The sequence below is a fragment of the Piliocolobus tephrosceles genome, chromosome 21 (assembly GCF_002776525.5).
Source record: "Piliocolobus tephrosceles isolate RC106 chromosome 21, ASM277652v3, whole genome shotgun sequence".
NCBI classification, from domain to species: Eukaryota; Metazoa; Chordata; class Mammalia; order Primates; family Cercopithecidae; genus Piliocolobus; species Piliocolobus tephrosceles.
Genome location: NC_045454.1, coordinates 3,975,054 through 3,999,343, shown reverse-complemented (window position 1 = coordinate 3,999,343; position 24,290 = coordinate 3,975,054). Strand labels below are relative to the sequence as shown.

At 45.9% G+C, this 24,290-nt stretch overlaps 1 protein-coding gene across 2 annotated transcripts; it reads left to right on the top strand.

Moving 5' to 3' along the window:
* The first annotated feature begins 9,194 nt into the window (after positions 1-9,194).
* On the top strand, positions 9,195-17,511 carry ZNF154 (zinc finger protein 154). 2 transcript variants are annotated; one of them, XM_023184454.3, is made up of 4 exons: positions 9,195-9,449; positions 13,399-13,525; positions 15,676-17,224; positions 17,322-17,511. In XM_023184454.3, exons 1-3 carry the CDS (start codon positions 9,417-9,419, stop codon positions 16,827-16,829), a joined length of 1,314 nt encoding a protein of 437 aa, XP_023040222.1. In that variant the 5' UTR covers positions 9,195-9,416; the 3' UTR covers positions 16,830-17,224; positions 17,322-17,511. The 2 variants fall into 2 exon arrangements, with proteins under 2 accessions (XP_023040222.1, XP_023040223.1); XM_023184455.1 differs by lacking the exons at positions 9,195-9,449; positions 17,322-17,511 and adding an exon at positions 9,462-9,776 and having other exon boundaries at positions 15,676-17,218.
* Positions 17,512-24,290: the final 6,779 nt, after the last annotated feature.

Here is a 24,290-nt window from a genome sequence, read left to right as displayed (position 1 = left end):
TGTTGTGGGTTCTGTTTATTGTGTGGAGTCTATTGAGGAGACAGTTGTCTTCTCAGCATGAACAAGTTAACAGCTTTTGTGGGAGTCCTTGTTTTCTGTCCCTTAGAGCAAAGAACAGTATGGCAGAGAACAGCTCTGATTACAGCTTTGACCTAATTTGCATTGCTGTTCAAGGCCTTCTAAGACAGACTGCAGGGCTTTGTGAGACAAATCATGTGACCTGGATGCCAGTTTTACTATGGGTTTGGAGGTAACCATGAAGAGAGATCAGCTGTAACAACTTCTAGAGCACCCGGGAGCATGAGTTTGGTCACTGGTTCCCATCCAGTGTTCCATATTTCCAAGCACTTAGTGGGAAGCTGGCCGCTCCTTCTTGTCAAGGAGTCTGTTCAGAATTTAGTAGGCAGGTGTCCTTGTGTGGAGGACCTCTAGGAGCCAGGTGGTAATTACAATTGGTATAGAAACACTGGGTAAGACTAATAGGGAGTTGAGGAGATTGCAGCACACTACAAAGGATGTGCCACTTTTTCTTTTTCCTTTCCTTTTCTTTTGTTTTTTTTTTTTGAGATGGAGTTTCGCTCTTGTTGCCCAGGCTGGAGTGCAGTGGCACGATCTTGGCTCACTGCAACCTCCACCTCCTGGGTTCAAGTGATTGTCCTGCCTCAGCCTCCTGAGTAGCTGGGATTACAGGCATGCGTCACTTATGCCTGGCTAATTTTGTATTTTTAGTAGAGACGGGGTTTCTCCATATTGTTCAGGCTGGTCTCAAACTCCTGACCTCAGGTGATCTGCCTGCCTCGGCCTCCCACAAGTCCTGGGATTACAGTCATGAGCCACCACACCCGGCCTAGGATGTGCCACTTCTAAAGGTACACGCTCAGATGTTCCCATTCTATGGCTATATAGGATGAGAGTGTACAGAAAGTTTCAGAACCTCCACAGCTGTGTCTCTTTGGTAGTCAGCATCACTCCCAGGGCAAATCTAAACATTTTGTGGATTCCCATAGACTCTGGATGGCTCAACTGAAGACCATCGCTGGGTGCACAAGTGGGTAGGAAAACCAAGATTGAAAGAAGGAAGATGTAGCATTTAAGGGATGTGGCTTTGCAATTTAGCCAGTGTTCCTGGTGAATCATGGAAATAGCTTTCTTGGTTGCCACTTTTTGCTGTCACTGAGGCAGGGCTGCTCCTGAAACAAGAGACAAAAGACAATAGAGTCAATATAGCGTTACCTATAGGACTTGTCTGTTTTCCCAGTTTTCTTTTTTGTTTTGAGACTAGGTCTCTCTCTGTCCCCCAGGATAGAATGCAGTGGCACTATCATAGCTCACTATAACCTTGAACTCCTGCGCTTAAGCAGTCTTCAGCCTCCTAAGTAGCTGAGATTACAGGTATGTGCCATCGCACCTGGCTAACTTTTTTGTTTGTTTTTGTTTTTGGAGATAGAGTCTCACTGTATTGCCCAAGCTGGTCTTGAACTCCTGGCTTCAAGCGATACCAAAGCACTGGGTTTAGAGACATGAGCCAGCATACCTGGCTGGTTTTCCTAATTTCTTAAAATGAACTGTCATTTATTTGTGAACTCTTTTCTTATATAATAATATAGTCTATAAATTTCCCTATAAGTACTACTTTAGCAGCATCCCCCAAATTTTGATACAGTGTGCATTCGTTTTGTGTAAGATGGAATGAGTTGGCCGGGCACGGTGGGTCATGCCTGTAATCCCAGCACTTTGGGAGGCCGAGGTGGGTGGATCACGAGATCAGGACATCGAGATCATCCTGGCTAACATGGTGAAACCCCATCTCTACTAAAAATACAAAAAATTAGCCGGGCATGGTGGCATGGTGGCAGGCACATGTAGTCCCAGCTACTTGGGAGGCTGAGACAGGAGAATGGCGTGAACCCGGGAGGCGGAGCTTGCAGTGAGCTGAGATCATGCCACTGCACTCTGACCTGGGCAACAGAGCAAGACTGTATCTCAAAAAAAAAAAAAAAAAATTGGGGCTGGAAAAGCTCTAGTTTTGTCTCTAGGGACATCAGGTATCTCATTTTGTTTTGACATTTAAGTGCAGTGAGCTTTATTATGTCTTGTTTAACATCTGGAAAATCCCATGATAATATGGAGGGTGAGTTTGGTTGCTGATGGTTTCTGGTTGGCATATGTGATTAGGTAGGCACTCTGGCTCAGCTGTGTTACCCCAGAAGGGCATAAAATCCCTGCTGGCCTGCTGGGATCCTCTGACTTGAGCTCTCCTGAAACCAGGATTTATCTCTCAGATACTGGTAGCTTGATCTGGAAGTGAATCACATCAATGTACCATCTGGACTGGGATGGAAATCCGGAAAACTGCCTGGATTTGTGTCTGACAGAGCATATGGGCATGCATTCTCTTTCTCTTGCTGACCATACCCTTTGCCTGAACAAAACCTCACGTGAGTATGCTCTGTCGAGTTTTGTGAGTATTTTCAATTATGTTTTTGAAATTTTTTCAGTTGGTGAAGATGGGATATTTGCTGTGATCTCTGAGTCCATTTCAAATAATGGCTAAGGAGTTATTGGGCAGAATGAAATATGGTAGAGGCTGGTGAGGAAGATTTTTTGTGAATAGGTTGGCTTCTAGTCCTTGAGTTGAGATTGCACAAGTTATGTGATTGACTCCCAAACAGGAGGAAGAACGTAAGTGGGACCTGGAGTCTGTGGGTTGGAGGGGATAACTAAATGTCCTGCAAAAGACCCAAACACCTCCCATTAGGCCCACCTCCAACACTGGAGGTCACATTTCAACATGAGATTTGGAAGGGACACTCATCTAAACTATATCAGCTGTAGATTCTAGCCTGTAATTACACTACCATACCTTTTCCTAACTCCATCCTGTGGACCCAGCTAATTGATGTCATGGTAAAAGGGGTGACAACATGGTATGAGGCATGATGTTATGGACCTTCTTTTTTTTTTTTTTTTTTTTTTTGGGGCAGGGGGCTTGCTCTTTCGCCTGGGCTAGAGTGCAGTGGCCGGATCTCAGCTCACTGAAAGCTCCGCCTCCCGGGTTTTACGCCATCCTCCTGCCTCAGCCTCTGGAGTAGCTGGGACTACAGGCACCCGCCACCTCGCCCGGCTAGTTTTTTGTATTTTTAGTAGAGACGGGGTTTCACTGTATTAGCCAGGATGGTCTCGATCTCCTGACCTTGTGATCCGCCCGTCTCGGCCTCCCAAAGTGCTGGGATTACAGGCTTGAGCCACCACGCCCAGCCTGGACCTTCTTATTGAGCTCTCTTGAATGAGACTTAATACTGGAGGGGGAGGGAAAAGTAAGAATCATTCAGAAGAAAGGTAACTAAAGATAAAAGAGGTGGCCAGGTGCGGTGGCTCACACCTGTAATCCCAGCACTTTGGGAGGCCGAGGCGGGAGGATCACCTGAGGTCAGGAGTTCGAGACCAGCCTGACCAACATGGTGAAACCCCATCTCTACTAAAAATACAAAAAAAAATTAGCTGGGCGTTGTGGCGCGTGCCTGTAATCCCAGCTACTCAGGACGCTGAGGCAGGAGAATCGCTTAAACCCGGGAGGCGGAGGTTGCAGTGAGCCAAGATTGCACCATTGCATTCCAGCCTGGACAATAAGAGTGAAACTCCATCTCAAATACATACATACATACATACATACATACATACATACATACATACATAAATGAGATGGAAGAAACCTCAGGAAAACAGAATTGGATAAAATTGTTGAGATGGTTGATTACAAATGACCTTAAACAGGAAAGGAAGATGGAGTAGTTACAAAAAGTATTGAATCACTAAAAATAATTGGTCTATTCAAAGATCTGGAACTAGTTAATTCACCCTAGTCTTGATAATTTTTCAAAATGTCAAAATTATAAACAAATGACAAGTATAATCTCTTCAGAGCCTGCTCTGATTATAACCACGGAGGGAAATTGGGAGTATTATGACTGAATGATGATGTCAACAGAAGAAAGTGACAAGTCTCAATCATTTTGGAGATTTAGTTGCCAAAGTTAAGGATGCACCTGGGAGACAAGTCTATGCTTTTCTCCGAAGATGATTTTTTTTTTAATTTTTTTTTTTTTATTATACTTTAAGTTCTAGGGTACATGTGCATAACGTGCAGGTTTGTTACATATGTATACATGTGCCATGTTGGTGTGCTGCACCCATCAACTTGTCAGCACCCATCAATTCATCATTTATATCAGGTATAACTCCCCAATGCAATCCCTCCCCCCACCCCCCTCCGAAGATGATTTTTAGGGCTCCAAATTTAAAGGAGAAAGGATGGGATATTGAGAAGCATACAGTTTTCACATAAGCAAAAGAAAGATGTGGGGAATTTGCATTTTACGTAAGATAACACAGAGGAAATGGGGTAGGGGAACAATCAGATAGGCATTTTGTGTCTGACAGGCCGGAGTGACTGCACCTGTAAAGATAAACTATCAATTTGCATTGCCATGGTGAAGTTTTTTTTTTTTTTAGACAGAGTTTCACTTTTGTCCCCCAGGCTGGAGTGCAGTGGCATGATCTCGGCTCACCGTAACCTCCGTTCCCTGGGTTCAAGTGATTCTCCTGTCTCAGCCTCCTGAGTAGCTGGGATTACAGGCACCTGCCACCACACCTGGCTAACTGTTGTATTTTTTTTTTTTTTTTAGTAGACCATCTTGACCAGACTGGTCTTGAACTCCTGACCTCGTGATTTACCCACCTTGGCCTCCCAAAGTGTTGGGATTACAGGCATGAGCCACCGCACCCAGCCACCATGGTGAAGTTTTAACAGCTCACCAGTAACTTCCTTGTGGGCAAAATATGGTGAAGGTGGGTAGCTTTTCATCTTGTAGCCATTTTATTTAGGAACCAAAAGGTGGAGGCAAGTTTGTGTGACCCAGTTCCCAGCTTGACTTTTCCCCTTGGCTAAAAAGGTTTGGGGTCCCAAAATTTAATTTCCTTTGACAATGGCCTGTAAGGTCTCATGACCTCCAGCTGGGACTTCAAGTTCACTTTCATTGGAATGAAGTAAATGGTCTGCAGGCAGTGAGAAAACTTTACTATAATTGATGACCAATGTTGCTATAACTTAATTAGCTAATGTAAACTTAAAAGGAAATATAATTACACGAATATAGGGATACAGCTAGAGAAGGCTTGCAGCTGGAGAAATATGGTCGATAGAGGAATTTATGGACAGAAATTAGGTACGATTTTTGCTTCACTGTTACCATAAGGTATTATTGGAATTGACAGAATGCCATGTAAATCTGCTTTTAGTCCTGTTTTAATTGAGCATGCTAGATGGGAACCTTTAGAATTAGCTAATCTCACTCAAGTGATTAATTTATAACACCATAGAATTCCTGGGGGGAAATAAATGTTGGCTTGAATTGAGCATCTTTTAGATGCTCAACTCTATATTTAGTAGTCTAGGATGGGCTGGGTGCAGTGGCTCATGCCTGTAATCCCGACACTTTGGGAGGCCAGGGCAGGAGGATCACTTGAGGCCAGCAGTTCGAGACCAGCTTGGGCAACATAGTGAGACCTCCTCTCTACAAAAAAAATTGAAAACATATTAGCTGAGTGTGGTAGAACATGCTTATAGTCTTAGCTACTCAGGAGGCTGAGGGGAGGATCACTCAAGGCCAGGAGTTTGAGGATGCAGTGAGCCGTATTTGCACCACTGCACTGCAGCCTCAGTCTAGGATGGCCTGGAAGAAAAGTTGATGGATCTGGTAAGTTAACTATAGATTATGGAAGACTTGATAAATTGGTGTCCCCCCATTTGATCAGCTATGTCTAATATGGCATCAACAACTAAAGCTGTGCTACAAGCTCAGAGAGATCAGTATTCTGTACTAGATTTGGCTCATGCCTTCTTTTCTGTTAGGAAACCAAAGCCAATTTTTATTCATTCCGGATAGTCCCCAGTATGCATTTACTCTGCCCTCAGAAGAATATTTACATTCTCTGGCTGGGCTGAACATGGTGGCTCACACCTGTAATCCCAGCACTTTCGGAGGCCGAGGCTGGTGGATCACTTGAAGTCAGGAGTTCGAGACTAGCTTGGCCATCATGCTGAAACCCCGTCTCTACTAAAAAAATATACAAAAATTAGCTGGGCATGGTGGTGGGTGCCTGTAATCCCAGCTACTCAAGGTGGAGGCAAGAGAATTGCTTGAACCCGGAAGGCAGAGGTTGCAGTGAGCCGAGATCGTGCCAGTGTACTCCAGCCTGGGTGACAGAGCGAGAGTCAAATAAAGAAATAAATAAAAATAAATAACTTCTCTGGATGATACTTGGCCCTGGATTTAAAGCCTTTTATAGGATAATATATGGTATATGAGCTGCTACTTGGGAGGCTGAGGTGGGAGGATCACTTGAACCCAGGAGCTCAAGGCTGCAATGAACCATGATTGTGCCACTACACTCCAGCCTGGGTGACAGAGTGAGAACCTATGTCTAAAAAACATATATATTTGGTATATGGGCAAGAACCCCAATTTGGAGGAAAGGTAGAGAATATACTGTAATTTTGACTTATTTTGTAACGATCATGATCAGACTCATAATGTTATCTGCTATTTGGTGTAATACTGGTGTATTTGGTAAAATTAATTTGATGGGTTCTGATATGGTTTGGATGTATGTTCCCTGCAAATCTCAAGTTAAAATGTGACTTTCAACGTTGGAGGTGGGCCTAGTCAGAGATCTTTGGGTCATGGGGATAGATCCCTCATGAATGGGTTGGTGCTGTCCTCATGGTAGTAAGTGAGTTCTCACTGAGTTCATGCAAGATCTGGTTGTTTAGAAAAGCCTGGCACCTCCTCCCTACCTCTCTTGCTGCCTCCCTCACCATGGGACATGCTGGCTCTCCTTCACTTTTTGCCATAATTGTAAGCTTCCTGAGGCCGTCACCAAAAGCAGATACTTGCACTTTCCTTCATGTACTGTCCGCAGAACTATAAGCCAAATACATCTCCCTCATATATTTTTATTTTATATTCTTATATATTTTATTCTAATTTTTAATAAATTACGCAATCTCAGGTATTCCTTTATGGCATCACAAATTGACTAACACATTTCAAACAAAGCTTATGATAATATTGATATAGATCATAAAATAAAGTGAGAAACTGAATTAAAACAACCACAAGATGTTCTATCCATGGAAAATACTGGCTAGAAGAGGAACTAGAATTAACTTTGAATTGAATGAATCTTTTGATACTGTTCTTAAAGTTGATGATGGAAGGAGGTAAAATAGTTGCCAATCTTGTGCATGATTATGAACACCTTTGTGCTGAGCTATTTCGTTTTCTGAAATACTTTGAAGCAATACCCACATCTCAAATAATGCACACAAAGTATTTTGACAGCTGCCCTTTTTGTTTGTTCTGTTCTATAAATAGAGAAAATTATGTAGGGTAATATTAAGAAGGAATGATTTATAATTAAAAATACCCAGCCAACAAAGGGATGACTGTGGAGAATAGAGATACTTTATAGCTGGAATAGGACAATTTTATGCTTATCTCTGGGGACATCTGGATATCTAGTTTGACTCTTGGCAAAGAAAGGCAGTGGGAGTTAGAATGTGCTGCTTAAACTCTGAAATTTTTCTGTGTCTTTACAGCTGGCTTTTACCTGGCATAAATGGCTAGGCTGGCTTGGGTCATGCAGCCAGAGGGCCATAGAAGTCCCTAGTGGGAATTTCTGTTATTAATTCTTCTGAAATCAAGCTCCATCCCATAGATATTTCTCACCTATACACCCTGAGTGTCTCTGCAGCCAGCAAAGCAGATGAAGGCCTTCTGGGTTGAAGCCCCAGGCCCTCCAATGCTGAAGAGCCCTGTGAAGTCTCCATCCATCCAGGCATTCTAGTAACCTGCTGCTTCTGCCTGGAATTTATTCTAAAAATACGCACATGGCTCATCTCTCACTTCCTTCAAGTGCATTTCACCGGCTTTCTGATTAAGAAGTCCCACCTCTCCCCTTTGTCTCTTATCAAAGCAGCATTTCTTTCATTGTTTTTTGAGATTGATGTTAGACTTCTAAAAGGAATTGAATATATCTCAGATATCAAGTAAGAATTATGAAATGGATAAAAGTGTTGCTCAGTGAATTGGATACAGTTATTGACTGGACGCAGTAATTGGACACAATAATTGACTATGCAGACAAAAGATGCTTTTTGTTGGAATCGCAGACAGAATTCTACCTTTGTACTACCGCTTCAGGGTGACCCAACATTTCTATCTTCTGGAGGTCCTATCATGCCACTATCTGAAGTAGTTTTTCACCTGTCCCTGACCACGAGTGCACAGACTGACTTCAGTGCTTCCGAGTGCATACGTTTGAAAGGTAATATGATAGAGGCGAGCGTGGCGGCTTATGCCTGTAATCCCAGCACTTGGAGAGACCGAGGCGGGTAGATCACCTGGGGTCAGGAGTTTGGGACCACCATATGAAACCCCGTCTCTACTAAAAATACAAAAAATTACCTGAGCGTGGTGGTGTGCGCCTATAGTCCCAGCTACTTGGAAGGCTGAGGCACCAGAATCGCTTGAATCCGGGAGGCGGAGGTTGCAGTGTTCCCAGATGGCGCTGCTGGCACTCCAGCCTTGGGGACAGAGGGAAACTTTGTCTTAAAAAAAAGAAAAAAAAAAGTAATAAACTTAATATGGTAATGTTTATTAGCTTCCCTATTAGTGGATATATTTCCTGTCTGAATGGCTCTACGGAATGATTTGCATATTTGGATTGGCAGCCTTAGGGAGCGTCTGATAATTTTAGCCTCTGGGACCCTGCTGAACTTGACGAAGTTTGAAATAATGTTCCCCAAACCCTTGGGTGATCAGTCGCAGATGGCACTTCTGATACGCTGTCTGATGACAACCCATTTAAGAAAGGGCGAAGCCCCTCCACTGCCCTAGGACCTGGATAAGCCATTTCTCATCGCCCAGCGCCCTGGAGCTTCGCTTTTACTCCAGGAGGCTGGTGCAGAGGGTCCCCAGCCCCGACCTCGGGAATCTGCGGAAACTATATTACACAGAATGCTCTGCGTTGAACGCCACTGCCACTAAGCCAGTAAGAGCTCAGAAGACCGACTTTCCACAAGAGTCACAAAAAGAAAGGGAGGGACTTCTGGCCGGGGGGGGGGGGGGGGTCCTCGTCGTGGCGGCCATTTTGGCTTCTCTGGGGTGTGTTCACCGGATCAGAGACAGCAGAGCGCCGGGTGGGGGCCGCGAAGGCGTGAGGGGAGTCGTCGTCCCGGCTGCACGAAAGCGTCTCAGCCGCGCGACGCCGCCCTGGGTGACCCACGTCAGGCCTGTCCCCGGGTCCCTACCCTGGTCGCCCGCCGCTCCCGGCCCAGCTCTCCCCAGAGTCTGATGGCAGCGGCCGCTCTGAGGGCGCCAGCTCAGGTGAGTGCCGCGTCTCACCGCCTCACACGCCTTCCCCCACCCACTAACGCCGTCAGTGGGGGGCGCCTGCCCGCGTCCCCACAGCCCAGGGTCGGGGACACTGAGGCGCTCGTGGGTGGGGCCCCGTTTCTGACACTGCGTGTGACGAGGCGTGGGAGGGCGTGACAGGCGGAGGAACCGGCGCGTGCGAAGGTCGGAGGCGCCACTGAGCCAGGAGGATTCGGAAAGCTGTTTTCTGCAGGGAACGAAGAATATGAGGCGGAGTTACTCCTAGGGTTGTACCTTCATTGTGAGGACGCTAGAAGCCACGGAGAGTTTTGAACAAAGGTGGGACGCCATTTATGTTAGTTTCTTTTTTCTTTCTTTGAGACGGAGTTTCGCTCTTACCACCCAGGCTGCAGTGCAGTGGCGCGATCTCCGGTCACTGCAACCTCCGACTCCTGGGTTCAAGCGATTCTCCTGCCGCAGCCTCCCCAGCAGCTGGGATTACAAGCCTGCGTCACAACGTCCGGCTACTTTTTTGTATTTTTAGTGGAGACGGGATTTCACCATTTTGGCCAGGCTGGTCTTGAACTCGTGGTCTCAAGTGACCCGCCTGCCTCGGCCTCCGAAAGTGCTGGGATTACAGGCCTGAGCCACCGCGCCCGCCCTGTTAGGGTTTAAAAACTTTTCCAGACTGTTCACAGGAAGAGCAGTGATGGGGCGATGAGGACATTGAGATAGTGGGAGGCTGCAACTTTTTTTCATTGCCCTGCAGTTGGCAAGAGGTGACAGCACTGAGGCGCGAACGTAAAACAGCCAGCCTGAGTTCAGGGGCCAGGCAGGGGTACAGGGAGGCTTGAGCCCGTCGAGCCTCACCAGGGATGCATTCCTCTTTTCGCTGGTTCTCCTAGTTGTAGAAGGGCGTAGGGAACTCACATGGGAAGTGGAGAGTGTTCCAGTCCCTCAGGAGCCCCCACCCGCACCCACATGTTCTTGGGCTTGTGGTTTTCCAGTATTCTTAAGTGCTGTTACCCCAATCCTGGGTCTGCTGCCCTGGAGAAATTCCAAGCCCAGGGTTCTAAGTCCATGCAGGGGTTATACTGAGGTGTTCCCGTTTTTGGCAGCCAGTGGAAACTTGTGAAAGGTTATCTGTGGCACTGGTATCAGGAGGCACAAGTGCTTAGTAAAACTAAGCTGAAATTTTTGAGGAAACCACAGATCTCTTTCCTTTTAGCTGGGAACAAAGAGCAGGGGAAAGGAGTCAGGACTGCAGTGGCTGCCTGAAACGCTGGGTACCTATTCTGGAGGTAATGGGAGGTATGGGTTAAAAGAGGGAGGTGATCTTGCTAAAGTCCTAACAGGGTCCATCCTGTTAGCCTGGAGAGCAGACTGTGGGGTTGAGGGAGGAGGAAAGAAGATCAGAGTGGAAGCCACAGCCAGTCCAGGGTAATGGACCAGAGTCATTGATTAGGAGATGTGTTGCATTCTGGATGCAAATTTTTAAAGGGGGCAACTAAATTTTCTGATGTAGACAGCGAGGGAGTGAAACAGGATTCAGCAATGACCCCACAGTTCTTCAACCGAGATGGAGAAGTTGGTATTAACAGTAATATTCACTGGAGACAACAGGAGCTTTATTTGGTCATGTAAGAGTTTGAGATGTTTCAGAGACATTAAGTAGGCATTAAGTAGGTGGCTGAACAGCAAGGTCTGGAAATCTGGGCAGTGCTTCAGAATGGAGACATCCAAAATATGGTGGTTATTGTGTGGACTAAGGTGAGTGAGCTGTCGATTACATTTAGAAGGGTTAATCTTTTTTTTTCTATTTTTTTTGAGATGGAGTGTTGCTTTTGTTGCCCAGGCTGGAGTGCAATGGCGTGATCTTAGCTCACTACAACCTCTGCCTCCCGGGTTCAAGCAATTCTCCTGCCTCAGCCTCCGGAGTAGCTGGGATTACAGGCATGCGCCACCACGCCCGGCTAATTTCGTATTTCTTTAGTAGAGAGGGGGTTTCTCCATGTTGGTCAGGCTAGTCTCAAACTCCTGACCTCAGGCGATCCACCCGCCTCAGCCACCCAGAGTTCTGGAATTACAGGCGTGAGCCACCGCATCCGGCCTAGAAGGGTTAATCTTTAGGCATGGCGGTACAGGTTATTTGGTCAGGAAGGGCAGAGTGGGGGCTAAAGACCAGGCCTTTTGGTTGGATAAGTGGCTGAAGTTCTTGGGCTTTCTAAACAGAGGTAAGGGAGGTTAGTGGCTATGGAGGTAGGGTGTTTGGAGAGGATAGTTGGGCAGGTGGCATACGTTTTCAAGGAAAGAGTGGATGTAAGATGAATGCAGAGGCATAGGTGTATTTGAGGCAAATGGCTGTCCTTTTTTTCCTTTGTGCTTATTCAGCATTCTGCGGAATCACCAGGATTTTTTGATGACTTTGATGGGGCCGGGAGTGTTTTATTCAACCTGGAGGATAAGGCCAGGTGCCAATGTGGTCATCTGTGACAGTCACTTGGCCTCGGGCAGGTGATCAGTGGAGCTAGTCTTTGAGTGTTAAGTGGACAGAAGAAGGCTGTCACTGCCGAGGGGATAGCAAGCACATCACAGAAGTCTAATACGGCCATGGGTATCTGAGATGCACATGTGGTTCTGTGTGGCCTAAGTCTGAGGCAAAAAATGGAGCCAGCCAGGGAGCCTTCATAGGATTTGGGGCTGCTACCACTAGTGGCTGCCCTGGGAGATCTAGGGTAGTATTAGATCCTGTTTGAATGTCAAGCATATCCTCGACGCTGTGTGCTAAGTTATGGTGGAAAGTCTAAAATTAAGGCCCAGTATGACCTCTGGTAAAATCAGGGTGACATCAAATGGCCTGAGTACAAGTTTCCCTCCCTCCTCTTCTCCCAGACAGACAACCCTTTTTATCAAGGGGACCAGGCACAGTTTCTGCCTATCACTTTGTAGCAGATTTCAGCTCCCTACCAGGCCATGGAGTTTTCCAAAGAAGCCCACTGTGGGAACCAGGGACACTTGATCTTTTTGTTTTCAAAGTGTTTGCATTCCACAGCTTTTGGTTATTCACTTTTTTTCTGGACTAGACCCACATGTGACCCTGTGTGGTACATGTTGTCCTCATCTTCCAGGTTCTATGGACATATGATTAATAAACTGTTGTATAATCTTTTTTTTTTTTTTTTTTTTTTTGAGATGGAGTCTCGCTCTGTCGCCCAGACTAGAGTGCAGTTTCACAATCTCAGCTCACTGCAACCTCTGCCTCCCAGGTTCAAGCAGTTCTCCTGCCTCAGCCTCCCAAGTAGCTGGGATTACAGGCACCCACCACCACGCCCAGCTAATTTTTCTATTTTTAGTAGAGATGGGGTTTCACCATATTGGTCAGGCTGGTCTTGAACTCCTGACCTCGTGATCCACCCACCTCGGCCTCCCAAAGTGCTGGGATTACAGGCATGAGCCACTGTGCCCTGCTGCTGTATCATCTTTCTAGTGTCAGGTAGTGTGTATTTGGCCATATCCATAACCCTAGTGTGGCAATCCTGCCTTCACTAATGGGGTAAAGAGGATGAGATTAAAACAGTGACATGGGGGTAAGAACAGGGAGATGCCTATGGTGTGGGCAGTGAGGTGGCAGCCCTGGGCTTGGGGCTGTGGTGTCTGGAGATAGGAGGGATGTATATTCTGAAGAATGACGTGCATCTGGAAAGGGAGTAAGTGACAGCTGCAGGGCCCTGGTATTGAGACTTAGATGACCTTGGACATTCCAGGGGATTTCATGATGTGATAGTATGGATCCTTCCATGCCAGGCCTCCAGCTTAGATGCCTATTTATCCCTGTGCTGGTTTCTCCTCTCAGTTGGGGAGCTTGGGAAGAGAATGGGCATGGGGTAAAGATGTGGGGGTATGCATTGTGGGTCCTTGGGATAGGGGCTCTTGGTGGTTTCATCTGTTCCCATTGTGGCAGGGCACTGTGACCTTTGAAGATGTGGCCGTACACTTCTCCTGGGAGGAATGGGGTCTCCTTGATGAGGCTCAAAGATGCCTGTACCGTGATGTGATGCTGGAGAACTTGGCTCTTTTAACCTCCCTAGGTAAGGTTCTTTTACCCATTCCTGTGCCCTTAGCTGGTCTGTGCCCTTCCTCTTTTCCCTGTCGGCAGGTCTGTCCTTCTCATGACAAGACTACGGGCTCTGCTTCTTTCTCAGTTCCCTGCATAGTTCTGTCATTGGTAAGACTAAGGTGTGCATACTGTCTTCTCCTCTCCTTGAGGAGCCCCCATACCTGTCTCCCCACAGCCTCACGGGGAAGGATGCAGAGTCTGCAGTCTTGCAGTCACCCAAGTGCATCCCACCTTGATTGTCCCCTCCATGTCTGGGTGACTTTTTCCAGATCTGAGGATCCTGTGTGCCCCAGCTACTACTTCCATCCCGCAGCTGGCATTGCGTTATGCCTACCTATGGCAGAGGTTATTGTCACTGACACGGTCACTACTTATGTAGACCATGGACTCTTCTTAGAAAGTATTCCTCTGAAATTTTCTTTGTAGTATTTGTGTGTGTGTGTGTTTTTCCCGTGGGCTGTCACGTGCTGAGTTTTTTGTGGGACAGTGCAGGCTGCTCTTCTGTTCTTTCTTCCCTTAGTACTTACTTACATTATCCAGATGCCGTATCATAGCAGCAACCTATTCTGTTTGGCGAGCATTTTGGTGCCAATGTCAGTGGTCACAGCTCACTTCTGGTTTCCCTTCACCATTCTTGACATTTTGCTGACATGTCAGCTCTACTGCTTGTCACTTCTGCTGTTAACATCCAGCCTGGGGCTAATCCTCACATCTCTGGACTCCATATTTTACCTGTTTTTCGTTCCAATTTTAGTATATGTGCTGCCGAAGCGAGCACTTTACCTGTTTTTCTCACTGCTACATCTGCAGTTCTTTCCAACGTTAGTCTCTACATAGTGTGTCATGAGGTATGCACATACTATTTTTTTGTTTGTTTTCTGAGACGGAGTCTCACTCTGTCACCCAGGCTGGATTGCAGTGGTGTGATCTCGGCTTACTGCAACCTCTGCCTCCCAGGTTCAAGTGATTCTCCTGCCTCAGCCTCCTGAGTAGCTGGGATTACAGGCACCTGCCACTGCACCCAGCTAATTTTTGTATTTTTTTAGAGATGGGGTTTCACCATCTTGGCCAAGTTGATCTTGAACTCCTGACCTCGTGATCCACCTGCCTTGACCTCCCAGTGCTGGGACTACAGGTGTGAGCCACTGCGCCTGTCCTTGAACATAGTCTTAAACAGTCCTTGAAGGCCAGCTGCTGCATTGCAGTCGTATTTCCTTGGGCTTGCATATACTATTCTACATAGCACTCAAGTGTCACCAGCAGATAAGCTTCTGCAAAAGTTGTTTGCAGAGGATTTAGTATTAGACCCTGCCTCTCTCTTTGTGATACCTCATGGTTGTGGCCTTTACCTCTTGAGTTCTCCCACATTCTTGTAATATTCTGTTTTGTTTTTTGTTTTGTTTGTTTTTTGAGACGGAGTCTCCTTCTGTCGCCCAGGCTGGAGTGCAGTGGTGCAATCTTGGCTTGCTGTAACCTCCGCCTCCCGGGTTCAAGCAATTCTCCTGCCTCAGCCTCCTAAGTAGATGGGACTACAGACACCCACCACCACGCCAGGCTAATTTTTGTATTTTTAGTAGAGACGGGGTTTCATCATATTGGCCAGGCTAGTCTCAAAATCCTGACTTGGTTTATCTGCCCACCTTGGCCTCCCAAAGTGCTAGGATTACAGGCATGAGCCACTGCACCCAGCCCATTCTTGTAATCTTTATAGCCTAGAATTGCTATGCAGTCTCATCTGCAGCCCGAACCCAACTCTACTGTCATGCAAACAATCCCGTGGACTTGTTCCTGAGTTTGTCATACACACACTTGTATAGGGGTTGCCCCCTCCCACCATAGTTAATGTGCACTTTACTAGCATTTCTTGCTTTTAGGTTTTTGGCATAAAAGAAAGTGGTGGATGAGGCGGCACCTTCTGAGCAGAGCATTTCTTTAGAAGGAGTGACCCAGCTCAGGACTTCCAAGGCGGGTCTTTCTCCCCAGAAGGCCCCCCCGCCCCCCGTGAGACGTGTAGCTTGGTCTTGAGAGACATTTTGCTCTTGGCTGGGTCCGAGGGGACACATCATAGGCAGAAATTATATAGGGGTGGGGCATGTGAGAAGTAATTGTATTTCATTGCAGATGTTCATCACCGGAAGCAGCACCTTGGAGAGAAACATTTCAGAAGCAATGTGGGCAGAGCCTTGTTTGTGAAGACCTGCACATTCCATGTGTCAGGGGAGCCTTCCACCTGCAGAGAAGCTGGGAAGGACTTCCTGGCCAAGTTGGGATATCTCCATCAACAGGCCACTCACAATGGGGACCAATCAAATAGCAGAAGCGACGGCGGGGCTGTCAGTCACAGAAGAAAAACTCATTACAACTGTGGAGAGTACACAAAAGCATTCAGCCGTAAACATACACTTGTTCAGCAGCAGAGAATGCTCACTACAGAAAGATGTTACATATGCAGTGAATGTGGGAAATCCTTTAGCAAAAGCTACAGCCTCAATGACCATTGGAGAGTTCACACTGGAGAAAAACCTTATGAATGTGGAGAGTGTGGGAAGTCCTTTAGGCAAAGCTCTAGTCTCATTCAGCACCGGAGAGTTCACACTGCAGTACGACCTCATGAATGTGATGAATGTGGAAAATTATTTAGCAACAAGTCTAACCTCATTAAACATCGGAGAGTTCACACTGGGGAAAGGCCATATGAGTGCAGTGAATGTGGGAAATCCTTTAGCCAAAGGTCTGCACTCCTTCAACATCGGGGAGTTCACACTGGGGAGAGGCCTTATGAGTGCAGTCAATGTGGGAAGTTCTTTACATATCATTCCAGTCTCATAAAGCACCAGAAAGTTCACAGTGGATCCAGGCCTTATGAGTGCAGCGAATGTGGGAAGTCATTTAGCCAAAACTCTAGCCTTATTGAACACCATAGAGTTCACACTGGAGAAAGGCCTTATAAGTGCAGTGAATGTGGGAAATCCTTTAGCCAAAGGTCTGCACTCCTTCAACATCGGGGAGTTCACACCGGGGAGAGGCCTTATGAGTGCAGTGAATGTGGGAAGTTCTTTCCCTACAGCTCCAGTCTCCGAAAACACCAGAGAGTTCACACTGGATCAAGACCCTATGAATGCACTCAATGTGGGAAATCCTTTACTCAAAATTCCGGCCTCATTAAGCACAGAAGGGTCCACACTGGGGAGAAGCCTTATGAGTGCACTGAATGTGGGAAATCCTTTAGCCATAACTCTAGCCTTATTAAACATCAGAGAATTCATAGTCGATAAAAGCCTTGAGTGGCAAATGTGGAAAATCTGTTAGCACCCTGGAGAAAGTCCTTGAGTACACAGTGAATGTGAGAAAGCTTCAGCTGAAGGCCGTATCTCATTGAGTGCCACAGAATGCACAAGGGAAAGACACCTTTGATATGTAGGGATGCCCAGTTGATATAACAGTTCTGAAGGAGATCCCTTATGAGGGTGGCGTCAGGCTGAATTGAACAACCTATATCTGAACATCTGCATAAATTCCAGGTATGTGGGAACTGCATTGCACCTTTTGCCCTGCCCAGGGCCCATGTCAGATGTATGTCTCTGCTGATACTGGAGTGGAAGCCATTTTACCTCTACCGCCTGGCAGGTGACCACCAGTGTGCACCACTCACCCACCCCAGTGTATTCAGGTAAGTGAACCTTGGTGTTCTCCCATTCGTGGGAGGAATTTGTAAATAGCCTAAGCATTTATTCCTTTCTTTTTTGTTTCCCTTTCTGATGAGTTAGGCCATGGACCTGACCCGGTTTGGCCCAGAGGACTCTGCTGGTGACCTGAAAAGAGGGACTACATATTTCAGGATATTGTTGGTGTCACATGACTCTTGATAGAGTTTTCCAGCCTCCAGATCACCAACTGTGGGAACCACCTGCCTCTTACTGCCTTGGTTTGTACAATAATAAAGGCCTCATAAATCTTGGGGGTTCTAGTCACTGTATGGGTTCTGCTAACAAAACAGTTGGGTTCTGCTAACATGAAGGGGTGAATAACTTTTTTTGGAGATTCCTATTGTGTAGCTCAACAGAGACAGGGGCAGTAGGAGGGCAGAATATAGCTTTCTCTCTAGTTTGAGCCTAGTTTTCATTGCTATTCAAGGCCTCCAAGAAAAAACTAGAGAGTATTGTCCTAATTTATATCCTGGATGCCATAGAGGTCAGCCTGAGTAGGCAGCAGTTACTATGACATCCTTTGGTGCTTCTGAAAGCAACATGAAATTGTTCTCTTGTTCACAAGGAGTATTGCATTGTGTTCAGTGCTAGTGGGGGAAATCCGTTCCCCAGGTCCTATATGCCTTGATATCCTGAATTCCATAGGGTAGCACCACAGGTGGTAAGATTATAGTAGGAATTGTAATTGTTTTAGAAGTACAGGTGAAAATAACCAACCATACAAATGAGTGTTTTGTTTTTTTGAAATGGAGTCTCACTCTGTTGCCCAGGCTGGAGTGCAGTGGCGCAATCTCGGCTCACTACATCCTCCACCCCCCGGGTTCAAGCAATTCTCCTCCTCAGCCTACCGAGTAGCTGGGACTACAGGCACCCGCTACCACGCCTGGCTAATTTTCTTATTTTTAGTAGAGACAGGGGGTCTCACCATGTTGACCAGGCTGTTCTCGAACTCTTGACCTCGTGATCCACCTGGCTCGGCCTCCCTAAGTGCTGGGATTACAGGTGTGAGCCACTGTGCCTGGCCTTTTTTTTTTTTTTTGAGACGGAGTTTGGCTCTTGTTGCCCAGCATACATTTTAAATCTGTTAGTTTCAGCAGCATGATCATATTTCATTGCTGGTTCCCCATCATTCTGGTAAACTCAAATGCCATGTCCTTTGAGGTTTCCCTCCACCAGTCACACTCTGTTCTTACTGTTTCACTTTCTAGTACATTTATAACTAATGGATATATTTGTTTTCTTCCCCCTCACTAGAATGTAAACTCAACATTGTTTGTATAGTTTTCTTGACTGAATTGGGTGAAGTTCTGCAACGTAGATATTGGCAGTTGAAGCTGAGATTCCAATTCATAATGTTTTTCATTCAGTATTTTTGACATGGCGTTTTTTTTTTTTTTCCTATGGATTCTATTTCTTCTATCCTCAGGGACCTTTATCTAATATATACATTTTGATCTACGTTAGTCTCCTCTGCTACTTCTCCTTAAGTAAACATCACTTTCCTTTCCCCTATTCTAACAATAATAATCTCTGATCATTTTGTGGGCAACTCAGCAGTCAAATTTACCATGCTTTGCTGTCTAGAAAAGTTACATTACAGATGTAATGCTCCCCTACACATTTTCTGACAAATGTCACTACTTAGAGATGCTAGTCTTTCCCATATTTGCACTTAAAAAAAAAAGTGCTTCAAAAAAATGTAAAAGGACACCCCTTCCTTTTGTGTCACGTGATTATACCAGGGTTACTATAGAGTGCTTTTAACTCATGATGTCTCCACAAAGGAGACATCCTTTGTTCATTATTCAGTAGGAGAATGTATGAACGAAAGTCTAGCATTTCTCCTGTATGGAGGAAACAGTTATTTGAAGATTTGGAAAAATAGGAACCATCATCTTTCTGGGTATGGGTTCCCAATTTGACTGCCATTAAATTGACAGTATAAACCAGTATTAAATTAATATTTACTGATGTTTATCTTTGTTATCCGCTTATGTTGTTCTTCATTCCTTCACACAATTCTGTATTTCCTTCTCACACCATTTCTTTCTGCCCAAAGACTTCCCTTTATTATTCTGTTAGAGTAGATTTGCTAGCTATAGATTCTTTTTTTTTTTCTCTGAAGATATATTTACCTGTCATTCATTTTTGAAGAACATTTAAGGTGGGCATAATATTCCAGGTTGAGACTGGTGTTCTTTCACAGCACATAAAAGTTATCCTTCCATTGCCATCTGGCTCCCATCATTTCTTTCGAGGAATAAGCTCAAATTATTGCTCTTTTGAAAGCAGTGTGTTTATCCTCAGCCCTGGCCAGCTTTAATATTTTGTCCTTGGCTTTGTTTCTTAGAAGTCTTGCTAATTAAAATACGTATGTATGTGGTTTTCTTCATATTTATTATCTCTGAGATATGCAGAGTTTTATACCTTTTACCAATTTTTGAAAATGTTCTGGGATTATCTAAACAGATATTGCTTCTGTCTCAGTTTTGCCTCTCTTTCCAGAACACACTTTCTGGTAGTTTTCTGTTTTTTGTTTTTTTTTCTGTTTCAGTACGGATATTTTCACATCTTTGGGCCTTGTGGCCCTGGAGGGTCTCCCGGCTGGGCCAGGAGCCCAGTGGTATGATGAGCAAAGTACATGGGGTGGGTGAGGGAGACCTGCAGCCCTTGAAAATGGGGTCTGAGCTGTAAATATCTCCATCCCCCCTCCCCATTGGTCCCCATTCCCAAAGGAATCTCCCCTCCCCTCATGAATTCAGGGCAATCACAACCCTAACAACAGCTGCCAACCACCACAACAGTGGCTCTGCATGAAGCCCTCTCTGACCCATGCTCTGTAAACCTCAGCTCAGTACATCATCTTCATGGCCCCTGGATGGGTCCACTCATTATCTCCATCTCACACAGGAGTAGAAAGCCCCCAAGAGTGTGTCGCTTCCTTAGAAACCCATGCAGAGAGGCCGGGCGCGGGGACTCACGCCTGTAATCCCAGCACTTTGGGAGGCCGAGGCGGGCGGATCACGAGGTCAGGAGATCGAGACCATCCTGGCTAACCCGGTGAAACCCCGTCTCTACTAAAAAATACAAAAAAAAGGCCAGGCGCGGTGGCTCAAGCCTGTAATCCCAGCACTTTGGGAGGCCGAGACGGGCAGATCACGAGGTCAGGAGATCAAGACCATCCTGGCTAACATGGTGAAACCCCGTCTCTACTAAAAAAAATACAAAAAACTAGCCGGGCGAGGTGGCGGGTGCCTGTAGTCCCAGCTACTCGGGAGGCTGAGGCAGGAGAATGGCGTAAACCCGGGAGTTGGAGCTTGCAGTGAGCTGAGATCCGGCCACTGCACTCCAGCCCAGGCAACAGAGCGAGACTCCGTCTCAAAAAAAATAAAAATATAAAAATAAACCCATGGAGAGAAACAGGGAATCCTGGATTCAAACTCAGACTGCAGGACCTAGGGTCTTGGGGAATGCAGCTCCGCTACCTTTCTATTCTGTCTGTGCTTGGTGCCAGACCCCATTTCCCTTTGACTCTTCTGAGAGCCCTTCTCAGGCTCCCCACGGCACTGTGCACACTTCCCTGGATGTTGACAATCAAGACGACTATTTTGTTTGTTTGTTTTTTTGAGACAGAGTCTCCCTGTCACCCAGGCTGGAGTACAATGGTGCAGTTTTGGCTCAATGCCACTTCTGCCTCCCGGGTTCAAGCGATTCTCCTGCCTCAGCCTCCTGAGTAGCTGAGATTACAGGTGCCCGCCACCATACCCAGCTAATTTTTGTATTTTTAGTAGAGATGGGGTTTCACCATGTTGGTCAGGCTGGTCTTGAACTCCTGACCTCGTGATCCACCCGCCTCGGCCTCCCAAAGTGCAGGGATTACAGGCGTGAGCTACCACACCTGGCCAAGACTACTGTTTTCATGTGGAGCTAATATTGACCAGCTTCCTAAGGATTACCTCATTTACTTCTTCCTCCTTCCCCCCAAAAAGAGTAGAGAGGAATGATCATTCCTGTCTCTTAATGTATCTGCAGTTCAGAGAGGGCAAGCAACATCCATACACGACCACGGCTGCCAAGTGTGAGAAAATATTTTAAATAGCCCATTTTCAAGGCATGATCAATCTAAGGACTGACAGCCAGCCTGCAAATGTAACAAACCGCATGGCTCATGCACCTAGAAGGTCACAATAGGTGCACAGAATGTAGAAGAGGGTTCAGGCCATAAAAGGGAAGAAAGTTTCATTATTGGAAATCAAAACTTAAGCAGGGAAGGGGACCAGGGTTTAACCTTACAAGGGGGATAATGAAACTTAGACGACATCTGGGAAGATTGTAACCCCATAGTACTTGACCAATGAGTGGGAGGAGGGACTTGAGAGCAAGGAGATAAATTACCTGTTGTGACTACCCTAGATGTGCCTGCCTACACCAGACCCCCTGATCTTGCAAAACTGTTAATGAAAGTCTCACTTTCGCTGTTCTTCGTGCCTTTTAGTCCATTCTTTGGGTTTGGGGTGAGTGTGTTTCTCACACAAGCAGCTGAGGTCTACGCTGAACTGGGTTGGCTTGCCTTGGTCCCTTTATTCCTCTGACTGGAAATGCAGGAGACTCTGGGCAGATTCTTCTCTGCCAAGTCTGTGCCAAGTCTGCTAAGCCCAGAACGTGAGTAACCACACTGGGACACTGCCACTTGGGGCCTCAAGTCCTTCCCCGCAAACTTGCTTCCCATGGTCAGTATTGCCACTGCCTGAACACCTCCAACAGCGTCCCTGGTGTCACTCCAAACACATCACTCTCTCACAACCACACGCAATGATTCATTCCTAGGGTCCTTTCGGTCTTCCATCTAAACACCACCATAGGATGCTTCCTCCACACCATACTGAACTGTCACTCAGTTATCAGTCACTACTGCAGACACTGGGAGAGAAGATGAAGAATTTAGAATGTCCAGCATGACCATCATGTATCTCTGGCTTTCGCCTCCCAACCCCTCTAGCAGATGTCCTTAGTCCCAACTGCTCCTCCCCAGCCCTGTGTAAAATCAATGACTGACAATGAGTACTAATCCCCAAGAGCATTCCTTCTCCCACCTGTACTTGACCAACTACTTCTGAAACTGGCTGAATCTGGGCTGAGCCCTCCTATAAAGCCCATAAACATCATATTCTCCTTCCTAGGTCAAATCTGCTCAGACATGTGCATTTCCAGGTTGTGCCGGGGTATGAACCAGTTCCCTCATCAGTACATCCTCTAGTACGCAGTGAGGGGTGTAGGGAGTAGTAGTATCACATCAGGTTGTGCCTGCCTCTTCACAATTGGCCCACAGAAATGCTGCAATTGTGTTTGTGACCCACACATCAGATTTTTTTGTTTTGAGACACAGTCTTGCTCTGTTGCCCAGGTTGGAATGCAGTGGCGCGATCTCGGCTCACTGTAACCTCTGCCTCCCAGGTTCAAGCGATTCTCCTGCCTCAGCCTCCTGAGTAGCTGGGATTACAGGTGCACACCATCACACCCGGCTAATTTTGTATTTTTAGTAGAGATGGGATTGCACCACGTGGGCCAGGCTGGTCTCGATCTCCTGACCTTGTGATCCGCCTGCCTCGGCCTCCCAAAGTGCTGGGATTACAGGCGTGAGCCCCGCACCTAGCCCCACACATCAGATTTTTGGTTGTCCCTAGCACGTGTCTGTCCCACAAGTCTCTGTGGAGACTGCTATGGTGTGTATCTCCATCCCGTCTCACAGGTCCCTTGCGTGTTTTGTACATGCCTGTGTTTCAGGTTTGTCATACATCTTTTCTGTTGTGGACATGGCATACACATATGGCTCCAGGCTGTGCTGGGGGGTGTCAGTTTCCTACATCTGTCAGTGTATGCCACAGATGTGTGTGTATGTTGCTAGGCTGTGCTGTCACCACTGTACACCTGTCTCACAACCAGCACATACAATACCTGTGCTGTTTATTTCCAGGCTGCTCATGTTGTGGTAGCAAAGGACACAGTGTTTCCAGGTTTGTCACCACCATAAACCTGTCCATTTGGAACAGATCTTAATCACTCATTTCACCAATATCTAGTATACAGGAAATACTTGGGACTGGGGAGCAGAGTAAGTGGTGAACACACTGAACAGAATCTGAGATTTAATAAGCCAAATCAACAATCAGTGAAGTTCTAATGTACAAGCAGTTCAGCAACGTTACATAAATATTAAAGAAGTAAGCAGTACATATAGGTTAACAAACTCGACACACCTACTAAACATCAAATATATTCTGTATGCTGATAGCAATGTGTCTTAAATAAGCAGCAGTTGATACGATTCAGTACTGTATATAAAACATTTATAATCTTGTACACATATACATTTTTATTTTGTATATTAATCTTATAGTTAGGAAAGGGTCCTTAAAATTTAGAAATGCAATCTGAAGACTTTATGCCTTTAATGAAATATCTATAATTATAAATCCACATAGGGACACATGAAACAAGAACAACCATGAATTGCTTGATAGTTAATGCTGAAAAAAAAAGAAAAAGAATGACCACAAAATGATAAATCCACCACTGCACTCCAGCCTGGGTGACAGACCCTGTCTCAAAAAAAAAAAAAAAAGATAAATGATAGAAGACTGGGAAAGGGTTCATCAGGTTTTATAATGACGTCTTCCATTTATAGACATATTTGAAAATAGCCCCTACAAAGGGCAGAAGGGCAGAATATGTCTTTCTATCAGTAATGTATGTTGCGAAGGATAAATTGAATAGGGCTGGAAGAAACATTTGGTTTTGGGAATGTAAGATGTATAAAAACATCAAAATATATATTTTAAAAATACACAACTGAACCCCTTCTAAGGTGAAGGATAAAAACCCATACAATTTAAGTTCATTATATCTCTCTTTTTTTTTTTTTCCCTGAGACGGAGTCTTGCTCTGCCGCCCAGGCTGGAGTGCAGTGGCCGGTTCTCAGCTCACTGCAAGCTCCGCCTCCCGGGTTTACGCCATTCTTCTGCCTCAGCC

What these genes read in the sequence shown, in the direction of transcription:
- ZNF154 (XM_023184454.3), top strand. Translation starts at nt 9,417, where the DNA reads ATGGCAGCGGCCGCTCTGAGGGCGCCAGCTCAG. An exon ending in CTCTGAGGGCGCCAGCTCAG is followed by an intron (nt 9,450 to 13,398) that starts GTGAGTGCCGCG and finishes CCATTGTGGCAG; the next exon opens with GGCACTGTGACCTTTGAAGA. An exon ending in GGCTCTTTTAACCTCCCTAG is followed by an intron (nt 13,526 to 15,675) that starts GTAAGGTTCTTT and finishes ATTTCATTGCAG; the next exon opens with ATGTTCATCACCGGAAGCAG.